Consider the following 13,423-nt stretch of genomic DNA (forward strand, 5'->3'; position numbering starts at 1 on the left):
CAATACCCAAACAATATAAACTGATAGATTTATTTGCAGGAACTAAAGTTGTAGTGGCATTTGAATTTCTATAAGCAGGAACTTCTTCAGGTCCTTGAGTAAGTTAATTATGCCACTCATTTTCTTGTGGCTTGGATTTCTATCCAGATTAATGTGATCCAGTTTCTACTATTCTGATCTTTTTCTTTTGTTTTAATGTTGAAGGATCCATCACTCACATTGGTGCTCCTGGTACTGTTGCAATAAAAGCCATGAAGATGGAGCTTTTGTGTTGGAAATGCGCATATATGCAAGCAATTTTTTTTTATGCCTGCATTTCGGAAGTGGTATTTTCGAGTTAAAAAGTTAGTTTATAAACCAAATGTGAATGAAAATTATAGTTTCAGATTAGAAAAATTGTTCTATTGCCTATTTTGTTGTGAAGGGAACACCAAAGTAAGAATTAATGAAAATTGATCTCGATGGCAGAAGTTATTGGTTCAGTAAGGCTGGCTGAGCTGTTTTTTGATTTGATTATTCATTTTCCTAAGTTTTATGATGGATATTAACATTTGTCATCATTTCACAAGATCCAATTAGGAGTCCTTAAGGACTGGCTTGTTGTGACCAAAATGAGTAACAAAGGAGTGTGATTGCGAGGATATAAAGCTTAATGAAACTTAAAAATCTGTCCACTAAGGTGACCTCACAAAGAAAAGAGTTGAAGATTGATTTTTTCTCACTTAATTTTTTTAAAAAGCATTTTTCATGGCATCTACTTAAGTTGGGTTAAAATTCTTGACTTGAACGGTGTGGTATTGTACGGTATTAGATGATGCGGTTCGGTACGGTTAAACGGTTTCAGTACACAATTGACACATTTAGATCCTATGATGAAATTGGAAGCATCTCCACCAAGTTTATCGCGTTAATCCATAGATGTTGAATTGCATAGTGCTCAGATTTTGTTTGTTGAATCCCAACTGCAATGCCTTTTAGAATCGCTGCATCCTTTGAGTAAAAAGGCAGGTGTCCACCCTACTATATACAAGTTTCTTGTCATGGACCAAAATAACGACCCATCTCTAGCTTGTCAACCCAAGTGGTTGAAGAATCTGGATCCTCACCCCGTCGGGGTAGCACAGAGTGCTCTCCGACGGGTTCCCGACCACACAAAACAGTGGGGCCCACGGATGAAATTTTAATTTTTTTCTTTCCAAAAAGTGTTTTTCACTGTGGGCCCCACTGTTTTGTGTGGTTAAAAACCCGTTGGGGGAGCTGATCTGGACTCATGATTGAATCCCTTCAACCATCAAGACTGTTAGTTTTTTTTAAATAGAGTAGATGGGCAAGGAAGGAGAATATACCTGTATTATGATCTTGTGTGTTTTGTGATAACAAACCAGGCGGTTCTAAATGCAATGCCGAAACCCAGAAATTAATAGTATTTAAAACTTCCTCAGGTTTCAGGTTTGGGGGTTTTGGTTTGATGTGCAAACTGATTTCTTTGGTGGATTGCAAGAGTAGAGAAGAACCAGTTTAGCATTGGGTTTTGTCTTAAGATAGAATCACCTGCAGCTAGAATGTGTTTTGAAAAATCACAACAACCCAAAAAGACATGCCAAAGGGTAAGAGTTTCATCATTCTTTCTACAAACTGGGCAGGTAGTAGGGGCTGAGCTCCATTTTCCAACCATTGAGTTAATTGGGATGCTATTTGTGAGTAATCTGCATAAAAAAAAACATAAAAAAAAAAAATTTATATCTTGGATGTAGTTTCAACTTTCAACTTTATAAAAAAAGCACCACCACACCACTTTATGTACTTAACTCTAGTAAGATGACGAACGGGTCCCATAGAAGAAGGTATATTGTCAATCTTCCATTTTTTGTGAGAGAATTTGGAATTTCGAGAAGTTGGAAACCGAGCAATGCCAAATCCTGAATCCCATCAATCTCAGACTTGAGAACGGAAAGTGAGTTGGCAGAAAATACCCCAATAAAGATCAGTATTCTAACAGGTGCCAACATTGTTTGAGTAATAGCTTATGACTCTCCTTGATTAAATCCATTTGATAGTAAGTTCTTCCCTGAACATTGTTTGAGGAAGCATGATTGTGATTTTTCAAGTGCTAAGGTACCCAAGGGTCCTTGACCATTCAATTTGAAAACAAACAATCAGGGTATTTGAAAACTCAACGGTGTGTTTTTTAATATTGGTGACAAAAAGTTATAATTTTGAGAAGTTGGACAGCCAATAATTTGCCCGACTAGTGACAACTGAATAAAATTTCTTTTCCAAATGAACCCCAATCCCTTGGCTTTTTCAGACTTGATGATCCGCACTTAAACACTAAACCCTTATCTGTCTTTCTTATATGCTTTTACAAACAAAACCCGGATTTAAGTGTCTGATAGCAGATGAACTACAAGATGTGTCTAGCATAATGGACATTTGTTAAATTTGATTCTTAAAACAGAATTATATGATGTCACCAAAGAAGAAATTGTGATGATCGACTTTGACCTAAAATCGTCACTATAACAAATAGATTTTCTTGGAGAGTTTGATTCAGAAGGAGAAAAGATGAAAAGACAAGTTCAAAGAACTGAAAATCAAAATGCATGAATGATTCAAAGGGAGATCTGGGAATCAGAAATATAGCTGGTTTTTCAGATCTCTGAATAATTCCTTTTCGCTTAGAGAAGATGACGCTCCTGTAAGATATTTCCTTTGTTTTGCTCTGGTTATAGATAATTTGCAAAAATGGTGATCTTTCTGACTCTTAGCCTTAAAGCTGTGACTTTCAACCTCTTTGTCTTACTAATTACTTCACTTATCTCTAGGGCATGGCACCAAAGTAAGAAGCTGTGGCAAATTGCAAGTGCCAAGTGCTTAATTCAATATAACCATCTTGGTTACAAAGCTATATAATTACATCAAGGTAAGAAATTTAATCTGTTAATAACACTGAGATACCTATTTCCAGGCAAATCCCAAATCCACAAAGACCCAAAGATGACCTGCTCTGACAAAGCACTGCCAAATTTTTGGCAACCATCAGAAAGCAGCTAGTACCTTGGATACCAGAACATGCCCTTAATGCCTTCTGGGTCAGTTTCAAACCCCAGATTCCTATAGAAATCAACAACTGCAATGATAGAAAGGACAGATTATGTCAAACATAAAAATAAAACTAAAAAAGAAGAAGAAAAGAAGTAGCTAGAACACATTTAAAGCAAAAAACTGTAGGGCCTGTTGTGTTGGAAAACATTTGGGACACTCTTTACAACAGGATAAGGAAACAATTGAAAGATTCCGTTACAAGCATTTAGTTTACATGACACAAGTTTGTCGCACATTGTCACCATACAATAGGCAAATCTGAATGGTTACATTGACCAAATAAACTCAATTGTGAAATATTAGATTTAGCAATCATACCTTGACTGTCTGCAAACAAAGTTATATTACCAATATCCCTCTGTAGTAGCGCTCTTATTAGTTGCTCAACAAGGGCCTTTCCAAGGCCCTGTCCCTGAAAGTCGAAAGACATTTTCAGGACAGTAACATTTAAGTCTGACTTCAGAGTAACATACCACTAATCACTTGCTGCACTGGTCACTAGGGGCATTTGCAAAAAATATAGTTTCATTTTTCTTTCTTTCTTTCTTTCTCTCCATTTCTTTTTAATATATATAAAAAGAAGAAACTAAAGAAGAATGTTTGCAGTAATTACAAATAACTAGCAGGAATGAGGGCAATCATTCTCAAATACTCAACGTGGACACTGAAAGTAAGAATATGCAAATCCTTGACTCAAGAAATGAATTGTCCACTACTATATTTTAAAATGAGCATGCGACTCTTCCAAGTTTTAAAAAGCAAGGTTTGATTTTTAAGGGAAAAAGGAGAATCGTTTACTAAAAATTCCACCCATCACTACCAATATCTAAATAAAGTGATCAGAGAGATCGTCAGACAAACAATAGGAGGACTTGAATGCATAGGATTGAAAACTGATTACTAGTAGGGGTGTAAATGGATAACCGAAATTCGCTTCCGAATCCGCATCCGCATCCGTTTGGGGGTATCCGAATCCGTCCGATTATTAATAGGATGCGGATATGGTATACCCCTTTCTTACCGATTATTATCCATCCGATAAATTATCCGATTAAGTTACTTATTGAGATTTATTATTCTTATTTTTATAAATTTTACCAATGATTTGTGACTATTTTTCTAGATTTTCTACTAAAATAGCTACCAAAATTGTTAAATTCTTAAATTTCAAACCTAGCCCTCACAAATAAAAATGTAAATATGTAAATAGGTAGTCGAAAACTTGTAGTCAATCTATATTCATGCCCATTTACAAGAATCTACTTAAGAAAATAACTATCTGGTTATCATCCGAATCCGACAAAATCCGTCCGAAAACCAATAGGATATTATCCGAATCCGTCCGAATATAATAGGATGCGGATATGGATATACCACTATCCGATCCGAATCCAGTCCGTTTACACCCCTAATTACTAGCACTCCTGGAAACTGCATTTAGCTAATCAGCAATGTAGTTGGCTGATCTGTAGGTCAACAAATTGAGATACTTGAGTCGGAAGTCAAGAACAAAGCCTATTCCCAGAAAATAATTTCCAGGAGCCTGCCCCAATAACAACAGCTATTTCAGTAATTCTGGTGGAAGAATTTTGACGTTGGTCGCCAGACCCACCCCAGGAGGAGTACCAAAACCCGAAGGAAGCCCTAGGCTTGCTGCCCAGCAGCATAAGAAGCAAAGTTTGACTTCAGGGGCAGTTCGGCAATTATAGCAGTCTTACTCAAGCCCAGCTGGGCATATGCTTGTACTTAGGAATTTCTTAGAAGTTCAATTCTGGTTTTAAATTATTATTTGAGTCCTTCTAGGTTGAGATAAGCAGTCTTCTAAGATTAGAAGTAGAAGTTGTTGGTTGAATTCTACTGGGAGTTCAACTCTAGTAGAGTTTTTGTTCATGTAATTTTCTATTTCTTGTTACCCAAGTAAGGGTATTTATGTAATAGTGTTCTTTTTGCTTTATTATAAATAAAGGGCTTGAGATCACACTGATCAATTCAGGCGATTCTACCAAAATCGTATTCTAATTGGTTGTTAAGTACTGCTAGGAGTCATTTTTAAAGCTATATATAGATAGCCTATGCTTGTAACAAATCACAGTTTCGAGAATACAACTAATAAGAGTTTGTTGCAGCATTGAACAAGGTGTCAAGCAAGCAATTACGGTTTCAACTTAAGGGATTATTCCTTCGGCAGAGGTTTGGATCTGTCTCCGTTACCCTATCTCCATTGTAGCTCCTTACTAGACTTGGATACAGGTAAGTAACCCATCAGCTTTTGTTCCACTCATCATCCTCCAACTTATACTGTTGCTTCTTCATCCCCTACCCCATTCAGCCTGCCTTTCTTCCCAATAGCCCTAACTCTCATATCTCTCAAACTCTCCATTAGAATACTCTATCCTTGCAGTTCCACAATCCCCCTACAACCAACAACACTCGAACCCCACTTCAGCCCTGTTCACCCCCTTAAAAACCCTAAAACCTTGATGTCCTAACTCCTAAACCACCAAGCCCTAACCCTAAAGTATTAGATCTGAAGCTGAGAATAATAAAGGTTCAGACCTTCTAAACTCTAGGCCTATGACCCCAAGTCAGCCTCTGTACACCCATACGAGAAGCCCTAATACCCTAAGCCACAACAGAATCAAATGATCAGAGCTCTTGAAACCCATTTACCCTGCTGATCATCCAGGGATCATGGTTTGTTGGTCCTCATCCTTTTGGGACTACATCAGATATACTTCTACTACTTTTTGAGTATCCAATTCCAAAACCAAAACACAACTTGAATTTGCAGAAACCTAATTATATTTAGCTGTGAAGCAAGTCATACTCAAGAGTTTTTGGGGTATAGGTTCATTCATCTGATCAGGTTTATTTGACACTGAACACCTTATTGGTGTGCTGGTCATCATTGTCTATTAACCTCACAATTTACAAGAATCATTCTAACTTAATGTCTTATCAATATTATTCACTGGATAAATATCCCATATCATACTGTGTAAAGATGTGATCATTTTCATGGATTATTAAGCAGCATCTGAAAACCTTTTCATGTGCAACACTATCAAGGTTGTCTATCTCCAAGTCCAAGTCCCAAATGATACCTGATAGCAAGGATCAACAATGACATCCCATATAGTAGCATTGAAAGCATGATCTGATGTAGCACGGGCCATACCAATAAGCTCCTTCTGATCATTCCCCTCTGTCAAATAACTTCTCCAAATACACTAAGATGTTCATCAGTTATTTAAATTGATCAAAGCTAAAAGTGTCTTACAAGGATCAGTGAGCATCAATTTTAGCCCAAAATAAAGTAGAGACAAATCTACTCATTACTCAATAATTACCTGTCTCTGGTGATTTTCTGATGGAATGCAAAGTTGCAACAATGTAACTGTTTTTCAGAGCAGCAGCTACTTTTGATAACGGTCTACGAGGCCAGCCAACCTATTAAAATAGACAAAATTATGTTCCACCGACAGCCCAAATAGCATTAGCTCACACAAACTGGCAATACAAGAGCAGCAATGTAGTCTACTTTATTGTATGACTAACTTTTTGGGGGACCAGTCTTTTCATTAAAATTCTTATTTAGATCAAAGGAAAGGCAAAATAAAAAGGTAAAGAATAAGAAAAGAACTAAGCTGTTATCCTAAAATTAAGGTTTACATAAAGGGCATTACAAATGAAAATAATCCTTGAATAAGGGAAAATAATTAGTTTTGAGGACCTTACATTCAGAAAGAAGATTGTTCGACATTAAGAAATTACAAACTTACATGTAGAAACAGTAATGCACCTAGGGGATCCATAGTAATATAAACATTCTTGTTGGATCTTTGGTTAAACATATACATGTTTCTTCAGTAGTTATTTGTATCTTATGTTAAATTTGCCAACTAACCTTTGAATTTGTGATAAAAATTTAGAGATTATCAGTGTGCCAAATCAAATCACCTTGTCACATAAGGCTTGGAGATCATAAACATCGATTTCTGCCCCCGAAGAAAAGATTACTTGTTCAATTGTCCCATCTGGTTCTGCCCTTTCAAGTAGAAGAATCTCTTGAGGCAAAGGTTCTTCTTCTTCTGGGATTGTTGGTGGTGGTTCAATAACTTGTGTTGCATTATTCTTCAAAAATCTACGCACAAGTAATTTATGTCACTATCAAGTAACACGGGAATGAAGAAGACCAGTAAAATTGCTTTTGTTATGGCTATTGCTACAGTCTAAGGTAAAGTATTTCCCTATAAGAAGATCAACAAAAATGATTGAAGATTCCTTATTCTTTCTTTGTGAAGGAAAGCAAATGTGGAATTGAAGGGGGTGACATTCTTTTTAAACAAGAATCTCATGGTTTTTCTGATGCAATTTGCAACCACTCGGAAATCCACAACTTGTTTAGCAAAGAAAATTCCTCATTCACATTCTCCTCAAAAACTCCAGTGATTATATAGCAATTCTCAAGGTCAACACATCACATCTTCTACAAAAACTGTGACTTTTCCATTTCAAACAGGCTTTGTGACCCATATTTGCATTTACCCAGATCTGATAGAATCCCAAAGGCTAGCCTTTAATGGAGAAACCTTTTGTTTTCTTCTTGCTGCAGGGGAAAGAAAAAAATTAGGATGATACATTTACTATCAATATTCTATCTCTTGGAAGAAAAAGAGAAAAGAAAAAAAAAAAATAAAATGATAAAATGGTACATTGAGATTCACATACAATACTTCAAAACACAAGCAACTGAGCTAGAAGCTTTTGCTGCCCCCAACAGTTTCACTGCAAAGTTTCATCCTATGACATTTCATGAACGTAAACTTGACAATTGAGACAAAAAAGCTCATCTCAACTTGATGTTTCATGATAACGAACAAACAATCTAAGATTCCCACGATAACGATTAAGGGGGTAACAGAGAAACCATAAGATTCACTGGTGCACAACCCAGATCACAAAACCATAGGCTACCCAAATCCAACAAAAGTTCAAGCACTAGAAGGTAATCAGATATTCAAAGGGTCTAATGATTCTAATTGGTAGGCAAAGGAAAAAGGATGTAAAAGGTATTAAGATTCAGTATTCAGGGATAGATTAGGAGTAAAACAGAATAAAGGAAATACTAGAAACAATGGATTAACGATAGAATTTATATTGCGGCAAGAGGAGTTGAAGGTTGTCTTCAACCAACCACCAGCCAATGTAAGAGGTAGAAATTGAAGCCAGACATGGTTCAAGTGAGATATCCAAATAGCCTGAATCTCTTTCAATGTGAAATTTTGGGTAAAAGGATTCAAAATGGATAACATTCTCGATTGCTTCGGTGTTTTCCTTAAAACAACAACTAATGTGGAAGAGAATCTCTGAACTAAACTAACAATAGGTTTTCAAGCAGTCTAATCGCTGGTTTAATTCTCTAATGCAGGGGTGTTCTGGTACCATTCTTTGGGCATGAGAATAGCACACGAAGGGACAGCTTATAGCCAGGATACCAAAGAGAAAGAAGAGAGGTGAAGGAGATTGATGAGAGCCACTCAGAGACCTTTAGTCTAATAACAACAAGGAGAATAACAAATATGGGAAATTTATGAGGGGGCAGAACATGGAAGGAAACAACAAAGTTTTGTCCAATTAAAATAGTATCTAGAATGTGAATATACGGGAGGTAGCAAAGATTACACTTGTACAAAGAAGACCCATGACTTGGTAGGACATGGAGAACAAGGCCATGTAGCATATGATAAATTTCATAAAGATTTTGAGATGTAGCCTTGGATTGAGGATCAACCAAGGACCAAATTCTGCAGAGATCTTAATAAAACCAGAACTTGGTCCCAAAGTAGTGGCTGTTTTAGGGTTTTGAAGGCTCGGATGGTGTAATGGCTTTAGGATAATGATGTACAGGCCTTAGGGATGGAGTGATGTAAGTTTGGGCTGACTTGGAGTACTACTAAACTTTGGGAGGTATTTAAGTTGAAGTAGGACTCTGTGAATGTGGTTTTATGCCAGATCATGAGCTGCAACTTGGAGTGAATATAGTGAATGGTATTATGGGGTTGGAGCTCCAAGTTATGGACAAATCTGGAAGATAGATGCACAGACATGACTTTGAATTTTGGGTGCCTAGGTAAGCCGAAAATTCAAAAGAAGACCAGAAACTACTGTTTTAGTAATCTGATGTGGCTGGAAAGTGGAGGGGTTGCTGCAGTCATGGAAGGGGCGATATGGTTAAAAGATGAGAGTGATCAAACAGTTAGATGGGTCAAGTAGAGAACTTTCAAAAACACCTAGCTTATATTTATAAGGAAAATCTGCAGAAAGTTGCAGGGTTGGCGGGGTTCTCCTAAATCAAAGAAAGTCACTGACCTTGGGTGGGTTAGGGATGGGAGTTCCCTGACAAGCTCACTGACCTGCTTGGTGAATCTGTAGAACATTGTCCAGCAAACTACTGGTGGAGGCGTTTAGACCTCTAACCTGCTTCCTAATCAATGGTGGGAACTGCACAGCAGTCTCAAGGAACAAGAACTCTCTGACCAGCTTCCAATCTCACTAAATAAATCAATTCTCTACTAAGATTCAGTCCATTTTATTCTACCCTTGAGGGGGTATATAGATGGCTAATCATCCTTGCAACTCACAAAAGATACAGGAATGAAACTGCTAAAAGAAACCTGGTAGACTTAGGACTCAATAAACTTATGATTTGGATGCTTAAAACTGAAATAAAAACATAAGAAAAGACTATTATGCTTAATGCTTTTATAACTTAAGTTGGAGCAGAATTACATTAAAGCGGCATTATTAAAGTTGAACAAATTAGTAAGATAGCTATGAACTCAAGGTTTTGACCCCTAGATGAGGCGCATTACAATTTAAACCTATGGGATGAATAAAGGCCCATAACCTCTCTAAGTCCATCCTAGGCTCATTTTAAGGGGGAAAGCCTCCTTGCTGCTGGATCTGCATCAATTTGTTCCACTGTATGGAGTATCGGTATGTATCAAAATTTCCTCCAAGATTTACAAAAAGAATCAACTGAAAAAAAAACAAAATGACAATAGGATGAAGAAGAAGTCATCAGTACAGAAGAAGTCCTCAGTACCTCAAACTGTCAAAACACAGTAGTCTATCAATTAAGCTTATTATACAAGATGCTTTTGTGCAACTGAATCATTTACTTGGTTGTCAAGTCAGTCTAGATACCTCTTGAACTTTTAAGCGAATGTTATCATGTTGTTCAACATACCCAAATAGAAAATAGGGGTAAAAGAAGGAAAAATGAGGAAAAAGGGGAAATGGGGAGGAAAGGAAAGAAAACAGAGGAAAACAAGGAACAAGAAGAGAATCCAATAGAAGCACTATCACCTGACATGACCAACACCAAACAGAAGCAGAAGAGATGGTACTATCTTGTTCTCAGTTTCTTGCTTTCAGTCCAAACCATGGAGGAGGTGATGCAGACACAGCACCAAGTTGGGCTTATTTTCCTTAGAATAAACCTAGGGTCGGTTAGATAGGCTATGGACCAAGTCCCTTGGGTCTAGATTTGTAATCGGCAACTTATTGGACCTAAAATATGGGTACATGAGTTTTGAGTACAAAAATGGGTATTGAATTAGTTATGTCAGTTAGAAGTTCATCAGGGATACCTAGCATTGTTTGAGTTAAACTAGTTATTATGTTGTTAGGCCGATTAGTTAGACATGTTTTAGGTTGTTACTCAAGTCAGTTGGAATAGTCCTAATATTGTTCTGAGGCCGTGTTTGGCATGATTTTTCCTTTTGATTTTTACCTAAGAAATCATCTTTGGCTCTGTTTGGTACCGTTTATGGGAGCTATTTCCATTTCAGCACATATTGTCCTCCACATCAATTAACATAACTGCACAATTAACCCTAACCTAACCCTCAAGTGGGCCCCACATTGAGTTTGAACTACTCAAATTTGCCAGTTTAATGAAGATCTGGTTAACTGGGCCTAAATGATCCCTTCAATAAAGGGCTACATCACCGTATATGAGAGTTCCTCAAAGTCTTAGAAACTTTGAAGTTGCAAAGCTATTACTTCATGGTCTTAAATAGGATTTACAATGCACAATTAGGTTCTATACTAGGAAGAAAGTTGGAATACCATGTGAATAATTCGTGTATGAATATTCAATAGTATGAAACCAAGAATTTCTTTAGATTTGCAAATATATGACACCTGTGAAGAACACGGTGGAAAAAAATAAGTAAACGTTTAGAATAATAAGAGATAGATAGTGGGAGATACATCTTTTCGGGCTTTACAGATGAAGCCACTGAATGTCTTGGCACTAGTGGGAGGCAGCCGATCTATCTCAAGATAAAATCAAGGATTAATTAATAAGTTTCCTATCTATCTTTCTGTTATGTCTACTTGCAGTTAAATAGGAATTCTGCTAGGACCGGTCTGCCCGACCTAGGTTGACCAGAAGGGTTCACAGGAGACCGACCTGGTCCTGACCAGCCCAACCAAGACAACCTAGCATCCACAACTAACTGCCAGGATTGCGCCACACTCATCCCAATGAACGGCCTGCGTAACAGCCCTCGTCAGAGGAAAATCGTGGATGACTAGGACAAGTCTCCAACACGGCATGGACCTGAACTCCGCAACCCAGGAGGAATCTATCTGCCTGATGCAGATTGGACAATTGAGAAAGGAACAAGCAAGCCAATCGTATCCAACCACTACCACTGCTCTAGGTAGACTATATAAACCCTAGACCTACGCAAGGCTAAGGTAATTGATTCCAACTAAGCTATTCGTTCCTCTTGAGGCTCTGCAACTACTCAAAGTCTCCTTCTCCCCGTTGTGTGAAATACTGACTTGATTGTTGGAGGCAGACCCCAACCTACCAAGGTCGGCATGTTATCTTGCAGGTCGGCAGATCTACACGCAACAAATTCAAACCAAAGATAACTAGCGTACAACTGTGTATCCCACTCCCACGATAAGTCCAACCACTATACTAATAACCACCCACAAAAATTCAAGTTTATAGCTAGCTCTCACCCAATACTTAAAACTACATAAACAAACTTACACAATTGCTTATATAACAATATCATTTCCTTAATACTCTTTCGACCCACTATAGATACAATTTTCTTTTTAAAAGCCAAAGAAGCAAAACCTTGCTTCAAGTCAAGAACAAAAGTGCATAAAATTAAATTTTCTTCATACATGAAGGGCACTAACCTCCCATGAGCTCAAATTTAGGATTATAAGGGAATGGCAATTTATTAGGCAACTGAGAATGAACAGGGCATCTGCAAAAGTAAATAAAGTGAAAAAGGACATTAATTCACTGTACATGCGCAGCTAGAATTATGAGAACTCCAAACTGCAACATAGTTAATTTTGCTGCAAGTGAATGAAAGCAGAACTAAAGACAAGGGAAGATAACCCAGTCCTAAACTACCTAGGAAACTGCATCTAAATTCTCGAAAGAATCCAAATTTTAAAAACATATCAGTAATTTTCAAAGAATTTTTTGACTTCCGAAGTTCCGATGCAAATTAACAATTTTGTAAGACTTGTGGCTGTCGACGCTAAGCTAGCAAAAATCTTTACAGAGTTGAAGATAAATGGATGGAGAGTGAATACATGCTACATAGAGAGAAAGAGGTGTTTGCTTACAGGGAAGGAGGTGCTACCACTGCGTTTGAAAGCATTCTTCTTCGCACTTTAAGTTTCTCTCCAGCGGTTAATCCACAGTAGTTGCGTGTTGGCTTTTGAACACAAAAGGCCCAGGAAGTTCGAATTCCTTCGCCGTTTCGATACTAAGGTCTTTGGTTTTGGGATAAATTCACAGTTCTCAAGACTATCGACCGCAGGAAATGACACACACATGGATTTACACATGGATATCTTTTTTTGCTATATGTCCGAAATAAGTACAAGCACCATTAAATTTTGGGTAATTTTTAGATGGACCCTGAAGTTTTTTCTATATCATTTTCAGTCTAAAATACATGAGACTTTGCATCTAACTCCCCTAGGATTTGGTCTATATCATTTTCAGTCCAGAAAGCATGAAACTTTTCACGTGATATGAAAAAAATTAATTTAAGGACAAATTATAACTCTTATGACCAAATTGCGCTTATTCATATTTTTTTATTTGAGTTTTTTTACATACTTCCCCCACTTTGCCACAAAACTCATGACACCTATTTGTCCAAAAAATATAGATAAGTCTTTGATGCGTCCAAAATCTGCTCAGCCCTTAGATCTCCTCGTGATGACTTGCAAAACGAAAGCGTCAGATGTGGCCTGACCGCTG

The 13,423-nt window shown here is 37.3% G+C and overlaps 1 protein-coding gene across 1 annotated transcript; it reads right to left on the reverse strand.

The window, feature by feature from the left end:
- Nucleotides 1–2,418: 2,418 nt before the first annotated feature.
- NSI (nuclear shuttle interacting) lies at nt 2,419–12,985 on the reverse strand. The gene is made up of 8 exons (XM_089144380.1): nt 12,778–12,985; nt 12,337–12,407; nt 7,654–7,714; nt 7,066–7,249; nt 6,456–6,555; nt 6,210–6,310; nt 3,424–3,517; nt 2,419–3,130 (listed from the first exon to the last, which is right to left on the reverse strand). The coding sequence occupies exons 1-8, from the start codon at nt 12,810–12,812 to the stop codon at nt 3,051–3,053; spliced, it is 726 nt and encodes a 241-aa protein (XP_089000506.1). The 5' UTR covers nt 12,813–12,985; the 3' UTR covers nt 2,419–3,050.
- Nucleotides 12,986–13,423: the final 438 nt, after the last annotated feature.

Source organism: Hakea prostrata, chromosome 2 (assembly GCF_041222555.1).
Source record: "Hakea prostrata isolate BN-2017 chromosome 2, UWA_Hpros_2, whole genome shotgun sequence".
Lineage (NCBI taxonomy): Eukaryota > Viridiplantae > Streptophyta > Magnoliopsida > Proteales > Proteaceae > Hakea > Hakea prostrata.